This window comes from Dipodomys merriami, unplaced genomic scaffold, assembly GCF_024711535.1.
Source record: "Dipodomys merriami isolate MVZ:Mamm:240054 unplaced genomic scaffold, mDipMer1.0.p SCAF_6, whole genome shotgun sequence".
NCBI classification, from domain to species: domain Eukaryota; kingdom Metazoa; phylum Chordata; class Mammalia; order Rodentia; family Heteromyidae; genus Dipodomys; species Dipodomys merriami.
The window spans coordinates 20,497,324-20,511,441 of NW_027206179.1; the positions used below are offsets into that span (position 1 = coordinate 20,497,324).

General features: G+C 41.1%; 1 protein-coding gene across 7 annotated transcripts in view; it reads right to left on the bottom strand.

Moving 5' to 3' along the window:
• Clybl (citramalyl-CoA lyase) overlaps positions 1–14,118 on the bottom strand; it is a 199,588-nt gene that overhangs the window by 82,486 nt on the left and 102,984 nt on the right. For all 7 annotated transcript variants that reach the window (XR_011367885.1, XM_070002682.1, XM_070002685.1 and 4 more), the window contains exon 2: positions 12,624–12,810. Coding sequence is in view for 6 of the 7 variants with exons in the window: in XM_070002682.1 (XP_069858783.1) it covers positions 12,624–12,810 (187 nt within the window). In the remaining variant the exon portion in view is untranslated. The remainder of the gene's footprint in view (positions 1–12,623; positions 12,811–14,118) is intronic.

Here is a 14,118-nt window from a genome sequence, read left to right on the forward strand (position 1 = left end):
ATTTGATGGTCTCGGAATCCAGTGCTAACTTCTTGGAGGTTAATTTCTGATCAACAAATCGCTAGTACAACTGTATCACCTGAGGAAAAGCACAAAAAAATGTATATTGAAAGCAACAGCATAGATCTACTGCTATTGAAGATTTAATAGAAAAGCAGGCTTTCCCTGGGGTTAGTTCCTGATTTGACAGCTGCCCTGACAAGTCACACTTGTCTTTTTCTCTTACAAAAAAAATTTTTTTGCTAGCCTACATGACAAGCATAGAGTAAGAATTAAAGTGCTACCAGTGTGATCCTACTGAGAAACTCTGATGCATATAAAAGAATATGGCAAAAGCACGACCTGAATTTTTGTCTCTGTAAATTAGAATATTACATTATACCTTAAATATAAACATGGTGGTTTTCAATATTGTGCAATGATTTGTGGCCAGTGAAATAACAAAATCTGGAAAGAAACTTGTGTTTTCTTTATATGTTGTTTTTGTTTGTTTTGTTTTGTGCCAGTACTGGAGCTTGAAATCAAGAGCTTTTTTAGCTCAAGGTTAGTTGCTCTATACCTCTTGAGCCACACTTCCAACCCTGGCCTTTTAGTTGCTAATTAGAGATTAAAGTCTCCTGGACTTTCCTGCCCAGGCTGGCTTTCAACCGTGATCCTCAGAACTCAACCTCTTAAGTAGCTAGGATTACAGGTATGAGCAACCAATACCTGGCAACAACTTGCATTTTGATATTAAATGTGTCCTTATGTAAGATTTTATGCTCTTTGTTTTGGTGATAGTTACACAATATTTAGTTTTCTAAGTTAGAGTTTTAGCAGACTGAAAACCATTGGGCTTATTTGGGAAAATCATCTGTGGTTTATGTCTTGTGATTAAAAAAAAAAGCAATTTCACTTAGTGCTTCTAACTGGAATAAGTTAGTTTAATGATCTGGGGGGACAGGAAATCAAACCCAGGGCATCAGGCATGCTAGGTAGAGCTCTAGCAACTGAGCTCCATCCCCCACCAGTTTAATGGTGTTGCACTATAGTCTCCATGCTATCTCTTACCTCATTTTAGAGGAAAAGACTAGTTTCCCCATGTATAAAGCTTTAGATCATTTCAATTGAATTCTTTCTTTCTTTTTAATCTTAATTTTAAGCTGGAACTCAAAGATCTGTTTTATTGGCTAGGTCTGGGCTTTCTGTAGTCAGATATATCATATTGTGGATCATAGTCAGTCTTACTTAATTGGATTCCCAGGAATTGCAGGAAAAGAAATAATTGACAATTTTAAAGATCACATCCTTTTGTAAAGAGACTTTGTTGCGCTCATTAAGTGGAAATTTGCTGACTATTATGTTTGCCTTACAAAGATGCCTGGTTTGAAGAATAAAAAAAAATGAGAGAAAAAAAAGTTTGTTTGGATTTTTTTGTAAACAATTACTCTTCTGAAGGAAAAAGGTTATTTAAGGATATGATGAGATTAATAAAAAGATGGAAAACACTTTACTACTTTTATAAAAACCTGGACAGGTTTTTATATCAGAACCTTTAAGGATCAAAAAGACCTTGCTGAGTTCCTAAGCACGGTTCAGCTTTCCATACTGTTCCCAAATGACTCACGGATGCCCCAATGGCTATTGAAGAAATCTCCCAAGCTCTTAAGTCTTTTAATAAAGGTATGGCACCTGAGAGAGGAGCCTTCCATCCTAATTCATACCCCTATTGAAGAGAAGTCAGCTCGCCATGCCCCAGTGTACATTAATCGCTAGCTGCACATCCTTTAGCTTGCTCCCTGTGGGGAGAATACACCTAGCCACTCTCCTCATTTATTTCAACAAAAGTGACAACACTGAGAAATTTAAAGTAGAGCCAAATGGATCTGTGTACCTGTATGGTATGTGCATATGTGTGTATGTAAGCACAAATGGGGTTTTAATATCTATGTGCGTGTGTGTGTATGTGTGTGTGTGGCTGTGTGAATGCGCACACACACAAAAGAAGGAAGTGCAAATGAGAGTGCCAATGAGAGCCAACACATGCTCAGGGGAGAAAAGGATCTTCCGTCTGGATGGCGATAAAAAGTATTACGGAGGACACTGTGCTGGTCTTGTAACTCAGCGGTTCAGAGCTTGCCTAGCTAGCCTGTGTGAGGCCCTGAGTTCCATCCCCAGCACTGCAGACAGGAAAAACGAGTGAGTGTCAGAAAAGCATATTTGTATAACTGAACAGTAGTGATAAGCCACAGCCTCAGCTGAGGTTGCGTCTTAAACATCTCACCCTGGCAAATGGGATTCCTCAAGGGTCTGCAGAACCTGCCCCATAGCCAGAGAAGGCCCTCTAGGAATTGTTGTTGGAAGAATGTAGCCACAGAGCCCTTGCCAGTGCTGTGCTGCCTTCCTGTGTGCTCTTCCCCAAAGACTAATCTTCCTGCTGGGGCTACAGTGGCTCATACTTTAATTCTACCTACTACTTAAGAAGCTGAGATCTGAGGATCATGGTTCAAAACCACCTGGGCAACAAAGACTGTGAAACTCTTATCTCCAATTAACCACCTAAAAGCTGGAAATAGAGCTGTGGCTTAAGAGGCAGAACATTAACCTTGAGCACCCAGCCCCTCAGTTCAAGCCCCAGGTCTGACCTTAAGAAAACAACAAAAACTCACTAACCTTCCTTGAGGCCTTTAATGTGTCCTGATGTCCAGGACAGATGGCAGAGGAGCAGAATCCTTCATACTAAAGCGCAGTAGCAACTGGGTGCTGGTAGCTCATACCTATAATTCTACCTCCTCAGGAGGCTAAGATCTGAGGATGGTGGTTAGAGGCCAACCCAAGCAGGAAAGTCTGTGAGACTCTTATCTCCAATTACTCACCAGAAAACCAGAAGTGGCCTTAAAGTGGCTCAAAGTGGTAGAGTGCTAGCCTTGAGCAAAAAGAGCTCAGTGACAGTGCTCAGATTCCTGAGTTCAAGTCCCATGACCAACCAACAACCAACAGGCCCAGGGGGCTGCTGAATCCTTGATCATCACTTAAAAGGTAAATGACTTCCTCTTGCTTTTCAAGGTGGGGATGGCTGTGACAAGCTAGTCCCCTCGTCAGCTCTGGGTCCTCGGCCCTGTGGGGCAGGTGGAGGGGAAGAGGCACTCCTTGGGACTCTGCTCTCCCCAGAGGTCCTTGCTGGTGCCTGGGTGTGCCTCTTTTATGGGGTAGCTGACCAGAAGTGCACCTCACCCCAGGACCATGACCTGTTCTCCCTGCTCTGAAAAGCCCACAGGCCTCACCTCACAGACCCACTTCCTGTCTTCCTTGGACTTTTACTGCTTTGCATCTCAGAATTGTTCAAAGACTCCACACAGAAATGCAAAGTTTAAAAAAAAAAGACCTATATACAGAGAAAGATAATGTCCTTTCTGGTTTCCTGAGGGAGGAGAAACAATCTTTCTGAGCCGTCTTTGTCAGTACTGGGTTTGGAGCTCAGTTTCACGCTCGCTAAGCAGTCACTCCACCACTCAGTTCCTTCTTGTGAAGCAGCATGGGAGGAGCCTGAGTGACACATTGAGATTTTTCTGTCTGCAAAGCCATTTTGTCTACCATAATGGAGGAAGAGACTTAAAAAAACTGCAAAATTGGAAAAGCCCATGTGTCCCACTACACTACCCTGTAAGAGTCAGAAATGCAAGGTGTTGATCATTGCCAGCTAGCTAAATGTGGTGGCAATCCTAGCATTCCAGAAACTGAGGCAGGAGGATCTTGTGCGTGAGGTCAGCCTAGGCTACATAGCTGGTTGGTTTTGGCTTCCTGAAATAGCAAAGCCAAAACCAACGAACCTTGCCTTGGCAATCTAAGCCACTGGCAGCTACTTTGCTCTGTCAGACCTTTGGCCAGAAGTACAGCTAAGAAAATCGCTATTTACATACTTAGCACACTCTCATTAAGGCTGGTTCAGTGCCAGGCATGGTTCCAGGCACTTCTAATACTATTACCACATTGCTTATTTTAAAGTAAAAGTAGAATAATTTCCCTAAGGGTCACATTGTCTGCAAGATAGGCAACTTGACTCCAAATCTCATCTTTTCTCTTTTTCTTTCTCCCCTTCCCTCCCTCCCTCCATCCCTCCCTCCCTCCCTTCTTCCTTCCTCCCTTCCTTCCTTCCTTCCCTCCTTCCTTCCCTCCCTCCCTCCCTCCCTGCCTCCCTCTCTTCCTTCTTTCCTCCCTCCCTCCCTCCCTCCTTCCTTCCTTCCTTCCTTCCCTCCTTCCTTCCCTCCCTCCCTCCCTCCCTCTCTTCCTTCTTTCCTCCCTCCCTCCCTCCTTCCTTCCTTCCTTCCTTCCCTCCTTCCTTCCCTCCCTCCCTCCCTCCCTGCCTCCCTCCCTCCCTCCCTCTCTTCCTTCTTTCCTCCCTCCCTCCCTCCTTCCTTCCTTCCTTCCTTCCCTTTCTTACCTTTCTTTCCTTCTTTTTTTTTTGGGGGGGGTGCGGGAATAAACATTTTAGATCCTCATAGGCATCCCTAGCCCAAGTTTGTTGTCCTTGTTGTTGCTCCCCCCACTCCTCCTTCCTTCTTCCTACTTTCTTCTGACTTGAACTCAGGGCCTGGGTGCTGTCCCTTAGCTCTTTTGCTCAAAGCTGGTGCTCTATCCCTTAACCACACCTCCACTTTCTGGTTTTTGGTGGTTATTTAATTATAAGAGTCTTACAGTCTTTCCTGTCTGGGCGGGCTTCAAACTGCAATCTTCATACCAAAACCACCAGGGTAGTTAGGATTATGGGCCTGAACCACCAACTCCTGGCTCCCAAGTCTGTCTTTTTTTTTTTTGGTCGGTCTGGGCTTGAACTCTGGGCTTGGGTGCTGTCCCTGTGCTCTTTAGCTCAAGGCCAGTACTCTACAGCTTGAGCCACAGCGCCACTTCCCTAAGTCTGTCTTTTTAACCTTCAAATTATGTTCTTATAGGTGAAAGAAACACTTCAAAGAATATGATATCCATCTTCCTACCTATTTTCTAAGTCTTACCTCTGTAAAAATGATACCACAGCCGGGCACCAGTGGCTTTTTAGCTTCTCCTAGTGTTCATAATTCAGAGGAATTCTGGGCATTACTTGGTGTATTCACACTGTGGCCCAGCACCAGCGGCTAGAACAGCCATATGTTTAACAAGGAAGAGAAGAGTCATCTTTTATCCTTGATGCTTGAGAAGGTGAGCGGGTAGTGCCATTCTTGACATGAAGGAGCTACTTACACACAAATTGGATCAGTGGGACATGATTAGAGCTTGCTAGATGGTATTATGTACTTACAAACTGCTTTGTGGAAACTCCTATTGTTTTCATTATGAACCCACACTCGATCCAGAGCCAATGAAATTAGTCTCTTAATATAAGAAGAAAATGGCATATAAAATGAAGTGACTACATTTGAATAATTCCAAGAAAGTCAAAATAGGAAATAATAGTCTCACTTAGCAAAATTATAACTAAATAATCTAAAATAAGAGTTTAATATGGTCAGGCCTGGTGGTACAAGCCTGTAAAACCAGTGTTTGAGAGGCAAAAATAGGAAGCTTGAGGCTATGTAGCCTAGGCTACATAGTGACATATGTCAAAAAAGAATGAAAGCCAGGCACCAGTGGCTCACACCTGTAATCCTAGCTACTCAGGATGCTGAGATCTGAGGATCACGGTTCAAAGCCAGCCCTGGCAGAAAAGTCCAGGAGACGCTTATCTCCAATAAACACTAGAAAACCAGAAGTGGCGCTGTGCCTCAAGTGGTAGAGCACTCACCTTGAGCTGAAGAGGGACAGTCCCCAAGCCCAGAGTTCAAGCCCCACGACCAAAAAAAAAAAAAAAAAAGAATGAAAGAAACAGACTAAGGAAGGAGGGAGGAAGTGAAGGAGGGAGGGAAGGAAGGAAGGAAGGAAGGAGGAAGGAAGGAAGGAGGAAGGAAGGGAGGAAGGGAGGGAGTGAGGGAGGGAGGGAGGGAGGGGTGGAGGGAGGGGAGAGGGATAGAAAATAAACCAGAAAGGGGCTGGGAAAGTGGCTCAGTAATAAAGTGCTTACCTTGCATGCATGAGGCCCTGGGTTCAATTCCTCAACACCACATAAGCAGAAAAAGCCAGAAGTGGTGCTGGGGCTCAAGTGGTAGAACGCTAGCCTTGAGCTGAAGAGCTGAGGGACAGCGCCCAGGCCCAGAGTTCAGGCCCCACAACCGGCAAAAAAAAAAAAGAAAAGAAACCAGAAAAATGAAGTGCAGATACACTGAGGATGTACTTCTGCTGTGAAAAAGCAATCATCATAAGCCTTATAGTAACCTCATTAAAAGCCTAGACTTTGGGAGGTGGTGACTGACACCCACATCTCCAGTATTCATCATGAACATGACCTCAGTTTGCCCTACTTTCTTTATAAACAAAATAGAACAGCAATATCTTGTTGGGTTGTCATGCAAATTACAATGCTTGGCATTAGTCAGCAGCAGCAGTTTGCTAAATAAACTCTAACAGAAGTTCTTAACGCATGTTTGTGCAACACTTGGCCCCAACCGCTTCAACATTCACATAGGAAACTTGATAAATTTACATATGGTGTGCTTATCAAATTCTCAGATTATATAAATGTTAGATGATGAAATAAAAATCCAAAATTTTTTTGACAGGTTCTAGCCTGTCTAGCTGTAACTTGAAATATATAAAATTAAATTAAATACTAGATAGAAACTATATGAAAAAAAAAAAATAGCTGGGCAAATAATCCTAGCTACCCAGGAGACTGAGATCTAAAGATCAAGGTTAGAAGGCAATCCAGGCAGATAAATTCCAGAGACTCTTATCTCCAATTAACCAACAAAAAGCCAGAAATGGCTATGCACATGTGGGCTCATGCCTGTAATCCAACTACTCAGCAGGTGGGCATCTGAGGATCCCAGTTCAAAGCCATTCCAGGCAAAAGTCTCTGAGAAACTTTTATCTTCAATTTACCACCCCAAAACCAGAAGGGGCACTTGTGGCTCAAAAGCAGAGCACTCATCTTGAGCAAAAGAGCTCAGGGACAGTACCCAGGCCCTGAGTTTCAGCCCCACCTAAGTTCAAGACTCAAAATATAAAAAACAAAACAAAAAACAGAAGTAGTGGAAGTGTGACTCAAGTGCTACAGTGCCAGCCTTGATCAGAAAGAGCTAAGTCAGAATGCAAGTCCCCGAATTCAAGCTCAGATATGGGGATTTCAAAAGAGAGCAAGAGAGAAAAAAAGAAATTACTCGAAAAGCAATGTGTCTTTTTATTTTTTTTATGTCTGAGACTGGGACTCTCACTTGGTATCTGATGCTTTTGCTCTACCAACTAGCCATACCTCCAACCCTGAAAAAAAGTGATTTTACAAGTACTACCCAGGCTTACTAGGACTTTCTGTGGATTTTAAAGAGAATTTTAGGTGACTCTAATCTTAGCATGCAGAAAAGTGTGATCCTCCTCCTCCTCCTCCTCTTCCCCTCCCCCCCCTTCTTCTTCTCTCCCATAGATTGCCCTAAGTAGAAATGCAACTCCTGCTACTGTGAATACAAGGATGGCTTCGGACACAGTTGAACCAGAAGGGAAGTGGGAATAGACCTTGGAATGTGTTTCCAATGCATGTGAGGGACTGGAAGCATCCTCAGGTACATCTCAGAGGATAGCCTGAAGACTTGCAATGAAATATAATTAGAACTTTATCTGGGTACCTAATGGCTCACTGTGCTACAGTGCTGAAAAAAATTCCCCTATAATCTTGATTGCTAGAAGCTTTATCTAATCTGCTTTTTATAGGAAATCAAGCTACTCCCAGGCACTTTATCAACTTTCCCTACGTAATAATCCCTGTCCCTGACAAAAGAAGATATTGTCATCCCTGAAGTACAGATAAGAAAGTGAGGCAGAGAAGTAAGGTGACTTGCCCTAGGTCACAGAGAACTGGAATTACAATTTACTATCTAATCTTAAAGCATACTACATAAATTTCAGGAGGAATCATACCAGAATCACATTACAGCCTTCAAGAAGGAAAGAAAAAGAAGGCCTATTTAGTTTTACCTCTGGGAGAAAGAAGATTAATTATATTTTCTTTGCACATGTCAAAGATGTTGCAGACATTTTAGATTCACTATGCTTATTCTAATCCTTTTCCAAATACTTAGAAAGCCTTGGATTCTCCAGTGGGAAGATGTGAAAATTAGCTTTATTTTTTAAATTAAGGAAAATATTTGTTTTCTGGAATCTCTGAGGAAAGCAATTAATCTAGAAAGCCGTACAGTACAATCAGGTTATTTCAGATCGTCTGGAGTTAGAGGCAACCAGATAGGCAGGAGTCCAGATGGCCAGATCTCTCTACCCACCAGCCCCACAATCCATTTCCAGCTGACCTTCACTGTCCAGAGACAGGACAGACAAAGGTGAAAGTGTGTCTTACCAACAGATTTCATTAAAACATAAATTATTATTATGAAGTCTTACATATTTCCCCTAGTCATTAAACAAATCCATGTTCATTATAAAAATCCAGAAAACAAAGTTAAGCAAAGCAAAATGGAACCAACTACATCCACAGACAACCACCAAATAAGACCCTCATGTGCCTGGGTACAGTGGTACATGCCAATACTCCCAGCACTGAGGAGGCAGAAGCAAGAGGATACATTGAGAGCAGCCTTAGCTTCATATCAAGGCTGTGTCAAATCACTACCAAACTTATTCTATGAAGTCAGCATGACCCTCATCCAAAAACCAGATAGGGAATCACCAAAGAAAGAGATCAATAGACCCTTTTTTTTTTTTTTTTAAATGAACATCAACGCAAAAAACCTCAATAAAATTCTGGCCAATAGGGCTGGAAAGTGGCTCAGTGGTAGAGTGCTTGCCTCGCAAGCATGAGGCCCTGGGTTTGATTCCTCAGCACCACATAAACAGAAAAGCGGGAAGTGGCGCTGTGGCTCAAGTGGTAGGGCGCTAGCCTTAAGCTGAAGAGCTAAGGGACAGTGCCCAGGCCCAGAGTTCAGGCCTATGACTGACCAAAAGAAAAAAAAAAATTCTAGCCAACTAGCCAGGCACTGTGGCTCATGTCTGTAATTCTACCTACTCAGGAGGCTGAGATCTGAGGATCATGGTTCAAAGCTAGCCTTGGCAGGAAAGTCTGTGAGACTCTTATCTGCAGTTAACCACCAGAAAACTAGAAGCAGAACTGGTACTCAAAGAGGTAGAGCACTAGCCTTGAGCAAAAAGAGGTCAGGGACAGCACTCAGGCCCTGAGTTCAAGCCCCATGACTGACAAAAAAAATCTGACCAACTGAATTCAACAACTAACCAAAAACATCTTACGCTATGATCAAACAGGATTTATTCCAGGGTTCAATATATGTAAGTCAATTAATATAATTAACATATCAACAGAAGCAAAGACAAGAACCATATGATCATCTCAATAGATGTAGAAAAAGCATTTGACAAGAAATAGGAATCCATGGACCATTTCTCAATATAATAAAGGCTGTATATGACAAACCTACAGCCAGCATTATATTTAATGGTGAAAAGTTAAAACCATTTCTTCTAAAATCAGGAACAAGATAAGGACGTCCACTCTCTCTACTCCTCTTCAATATAGTACTGGAATTCCTAGGACAAGAAATAAGGTGAGAAAAATACATAAAGGGGATCCAATTTGGGAAAAAAGAAGCAAAACTATCCCTCTTTGCAAATGACATGGTCCTGTATTTAAAGAACCCTATAAATTCCTCCCTAAGTTACTTGAGCTGATCCAAAACTTTAGCAAGGTAGTAGGGTATAAAATCAACCCTCAAAAATCAATACCTTTTCTGTATGCCAACAACAAGAAGAGCAATAGTGAAATCAGGAAAGCAACTCCATCTGTGATAGCCTCAAAAAAAAAAAAAAACACCTAGGAATTAACTAAAGATGTGAAAGATCTCTATGATCAAAACTTTAAAAATCTGAAAAAAGAAATTAAAGCAGATTTAAGGAAATGGAAAAACCTCCCATGTTCCTGGATTGGAAGGATTAATATCATGAAAGAGCAATACTGCCCAAAGCTACCTAAAATTCAATGCAATACCCATTAAAATCCCACAAACATTCTTCAACGATATAGAGAAAACAATCCAAAAATTCATATGGAATAATAAAAGACCCCGAATAGCAAAAACAATTCTTAGCAGGAAGAACAATGTCAGAGGAATATCAATACCAAACTTCACACTCTATTACAAAGCCATAGTAATAAAAACAGCTTGGTACTGGTTCAAGAATAGGCCTGAGGACTGATAAAACAGAATAGAGACTCAGAAATGAACCCATAGACCTATAGCCACCTAATATTTGATAAGGGAGCCAAATACACATGATGGAAGAAAGACAGCCTCTTCAACAAATGGTGCTGGCAGAATTGGCTGTAAACACACAGAAAACTGAAGCTAGATCCTTATATAGCACACTGTACCAGATCAATTCCAAATGATCAAAGATCTCAATGGAAGGCCAAATACCATGAAAATATTAGGGGAAGAGGTATGATTCCTAGGTATGGGTCAAAACTTCCTAAGTGAAGATCCAGAATCACAATAAATCAAAGGAAGACTGGATAAATGGGATTGCATCAAACTGAAGAGTGTCTGCATGGCAAATGACATAGCTAGCAAGATAAATAGAAAGCCTACAGAATGGGAGAAGATTTTTTACTAGCTATGCATTAGATAAGGGTCTCATATCTAAAATATACTTTGAGCTCAAAAAATTAACCTCTCCCAAAATAAATCCTCAAATAAATCATAGTCTAATTAATAACTGGGCTAAAGGCATAAAGAGACTTCTCAGAAGAAGAAAGAATGACCAATAGACACATGAAGAAATGTTCAACATCTCTGGCCATAAAAGAAATACAAATCAAAACAACATTGAGATTCCACCTCACCCAGTTAGAATGGCCATTATGAAGAAAACTAACAAAAACAGGGATGTGGCCAAAAGGGAATGCTACTACACTGTTGGTGGCAATGTAAACTTGTTCAACTATTCTGGAAAGCAGGTTTCTCAAAAGACTAAACATAGAGCTTCCCTATGATCCAGCAATTCCACACCTGGGCATTTATCCAATAGAGACCACAAACAAGGCCACACTAAAGCTACCAGCACAACCGTGTTCACTGCAGAAATTGTTAACCAAAGCCAAGATATGCAATCAACCCAGATGCTCCTTAGCAGACAAATGGATCAAGAAGATATGGTATATATACACAATGGAATTCTATGCTTCCATCAGAAAGAATGACATTGTACCACTCATAAGAAAATACAAAGAATTGGAAAAAATTATAGTAAAGTAAGCCAGACCCAAAGAAACATAGGTTGCATTGTTTCCCTCATTTGTTGTAACTAGAATATGCCTACAAATCTATAAGTAAACACACTTGATAGTAAAAGACAAAGAAAAAAATATACTTGGACATGATAAATTATACAGGATTCTAGATATTCTCACAGTGAGACCAAAGAGGGATATTCTTAGAAGAGGATCACAAAGGCTCAACAGCTATATACATACGATCATATAAAATGATATTTATTGAAATAAACTCCATGTAATAGAAACAAAAGGTTTTATGGTATTTTGCTTTTTGTTTTTTGTAGTTTTTTTGTCTCCTTTGTTGCTGTTTTTTTTATTTCTGTACCTTCTGTCTTATACGTGAGTTTATCTGTTTAAGGAGGGTAAGGGGGGAGCACAGAAATGGTAGGACAAAGGATGAACAAATGCAGCAGTGATACTCACTAGATACTACCATGAAAATGAACTATACAACTTGTAGGGGAGGGAGGTCAGGAGGGAAAAACTGAGAGAAAGAGGTGACATTGTTCAAAAAGAATTGTACTCATTAATTGACTTATGTAACTGTAAACCCTCTGCACATCATCTTTACAATAACAATAAAAAATATACTGTTTTAGAAGCCAAATGAGAGAGAGAAACAGAGACAAAGAGAAGAAAAGAAACTTTTGTACCTATTCAAAGACTAGGAACTTTCCAAGACTTATTGCTTTAACCAGACCATGAGGAAATCAGCCAGAAGCTACATGTAATCCAAAGGGTCTGTGTGGGGTTTCCCTTTAAGAAGGAAAATGAGAACTTCCTCCGGAACACTGTGGCTCAGTCTATCCACATGGCAATTACATTTACTGAATGTCATGACTTTAAATATATTTGGGGGGGGGGGCTGGGAAGGCCGCTCAGTGGTAGAACGCTTGCCTTGCATGCATGAAGCCCTGGGTTCAATTCCTCAGCATCACATTAGCAAAAAGAAAGAAGCCGGAAGTGGCACTGTGGCTCAAGTGGTAGAGCGCTAGCCTTGAGCTGAAGAGCTGAGGGACAGGGCCCAGGGCCGGAGTTCAGGCCCCACCACCGGACCCCCCCCCCCAAAAAAAAATATATATATATAGGTTAAATTCTTTCTCTGGGAGAAAAGACACACAATGAGAACTCATACAAGGGCTGGATCCAAAACACATTAGCAATCAGCAGAAGATGAGTATAGCAGATTCCATCCAAGTAGTAAGAGATCTAATCCCAAGAATAGGAGATTTCTGTTTCTCTTCCCCTCTGAAAGCCACGCCATTACCTTTTTATTCACGGCAACACCATCCTCACAATCGAGCACAGCACAATCTACTTCCAGCTTTGGAATCTTCCTTATTTTCTTTTCATCATTCCCAGGGACGTAGAGTACTGCCCTCCGAGGAATGTACTTGCGATTGGGCCAGAGGCTGTAGCGGCGCCTGCAGGCACCAGCGGCCAGGGAGGCTGTCCTGCAGGAGACACAACTGGGGTTAGTCCCAAATACAATTTCTCTATTTACAAACTTGTGAAAAAAAAATTTAAGATACTGGGGTTTTGAACTCAAGAGCTCCTCACACATGCTAGGCAGGCATTTTCCCATTGAAGCCATGATACTAGCCTCCTCCCTGCAAAAACCTGATTTTAATGAAAAATAGGACACACAAATAATCTTTCTAAATTATAGCAGAACACAAGCTCACATAGAAACCAAGAAAATAATCATAACAAAAGTAATCAAGAAACAAAATGTCATTTGGGCTGAAATTTAAAAAATAGACAGCACTGTTTACTGGCATTATCTTCTGAGAGGAGGAGAATGGAGTACCTATTTCTTCCTGGAAAACGACTTCCAGTATCAATATATTGTGCAGATAGCTCCCGTGGAGAAAGAGATGAAAAAGGTATATTCAAACGTTACTAACCACTAATACGGGTTGAGTATTTCTTAGCAAAAATGTTTGAGAATAGAAATGTTTGGAACTTGAGATGTTTTTAAATTTGGGAAATTTTGTATGTACTTAATGTGACATCCGGGGGATGACACTCAAGTCTGAATATAAAATGCATTTCTGTTTTACATACACATAGCCTGAAGGTAATTTTTTGCCATTAATTTTTTTGTAACACAAGGGAGTGAACCCAGGGCTTTCTATATACTAGGCAAGCACTCTACCGCTAATCTATATCCCTAGCCCATGGTTTTTTAAATTAGAGTCTCACTAAATAGCTCAGGAGATTTTCCTTCCTCATGAGTGCCAGGATTATAGTCCTGTCCTACCATGCTTGGTTTGCCCCTGTGTTTTCACTGTAACCTAGCATATAAATTCAGGTACAGTACTTTCAAAAAGTTTTAAATTTAAAAAAATATTTAGATTTCAGATTTTTTCAGATTAGAGATGTTCAACTGTACTGTCTACAGTTACATGCACATAAAGACAGAAAATCAACAAATGATGCTGGCCTTAGAATATGGGCCTCTCTCTCTGCCAATGCACCTTTTACAGTAGAAAAAACAGTATTCAAGTCTAGTTTTAAGAAAAGATGGATACGCTGGCTCCATCTTAACTGAGTAAAAAGAACTGGATGGAAGACCACATCTAGCTCAGTAATTAAAGACACGTTTATTAGAAGCTTCCCCTCTTCATCATTCTGCAGATTTGTGAGAAGATTTACAAAAGGCAGTGACATACAGGGAAACCTTAGCCAGTCAGAAAGACTTTAGCTGCTTGAGATGGATGTGTGCAGAGCAGGAGCAGCTCCATTATTAATCATAGCCC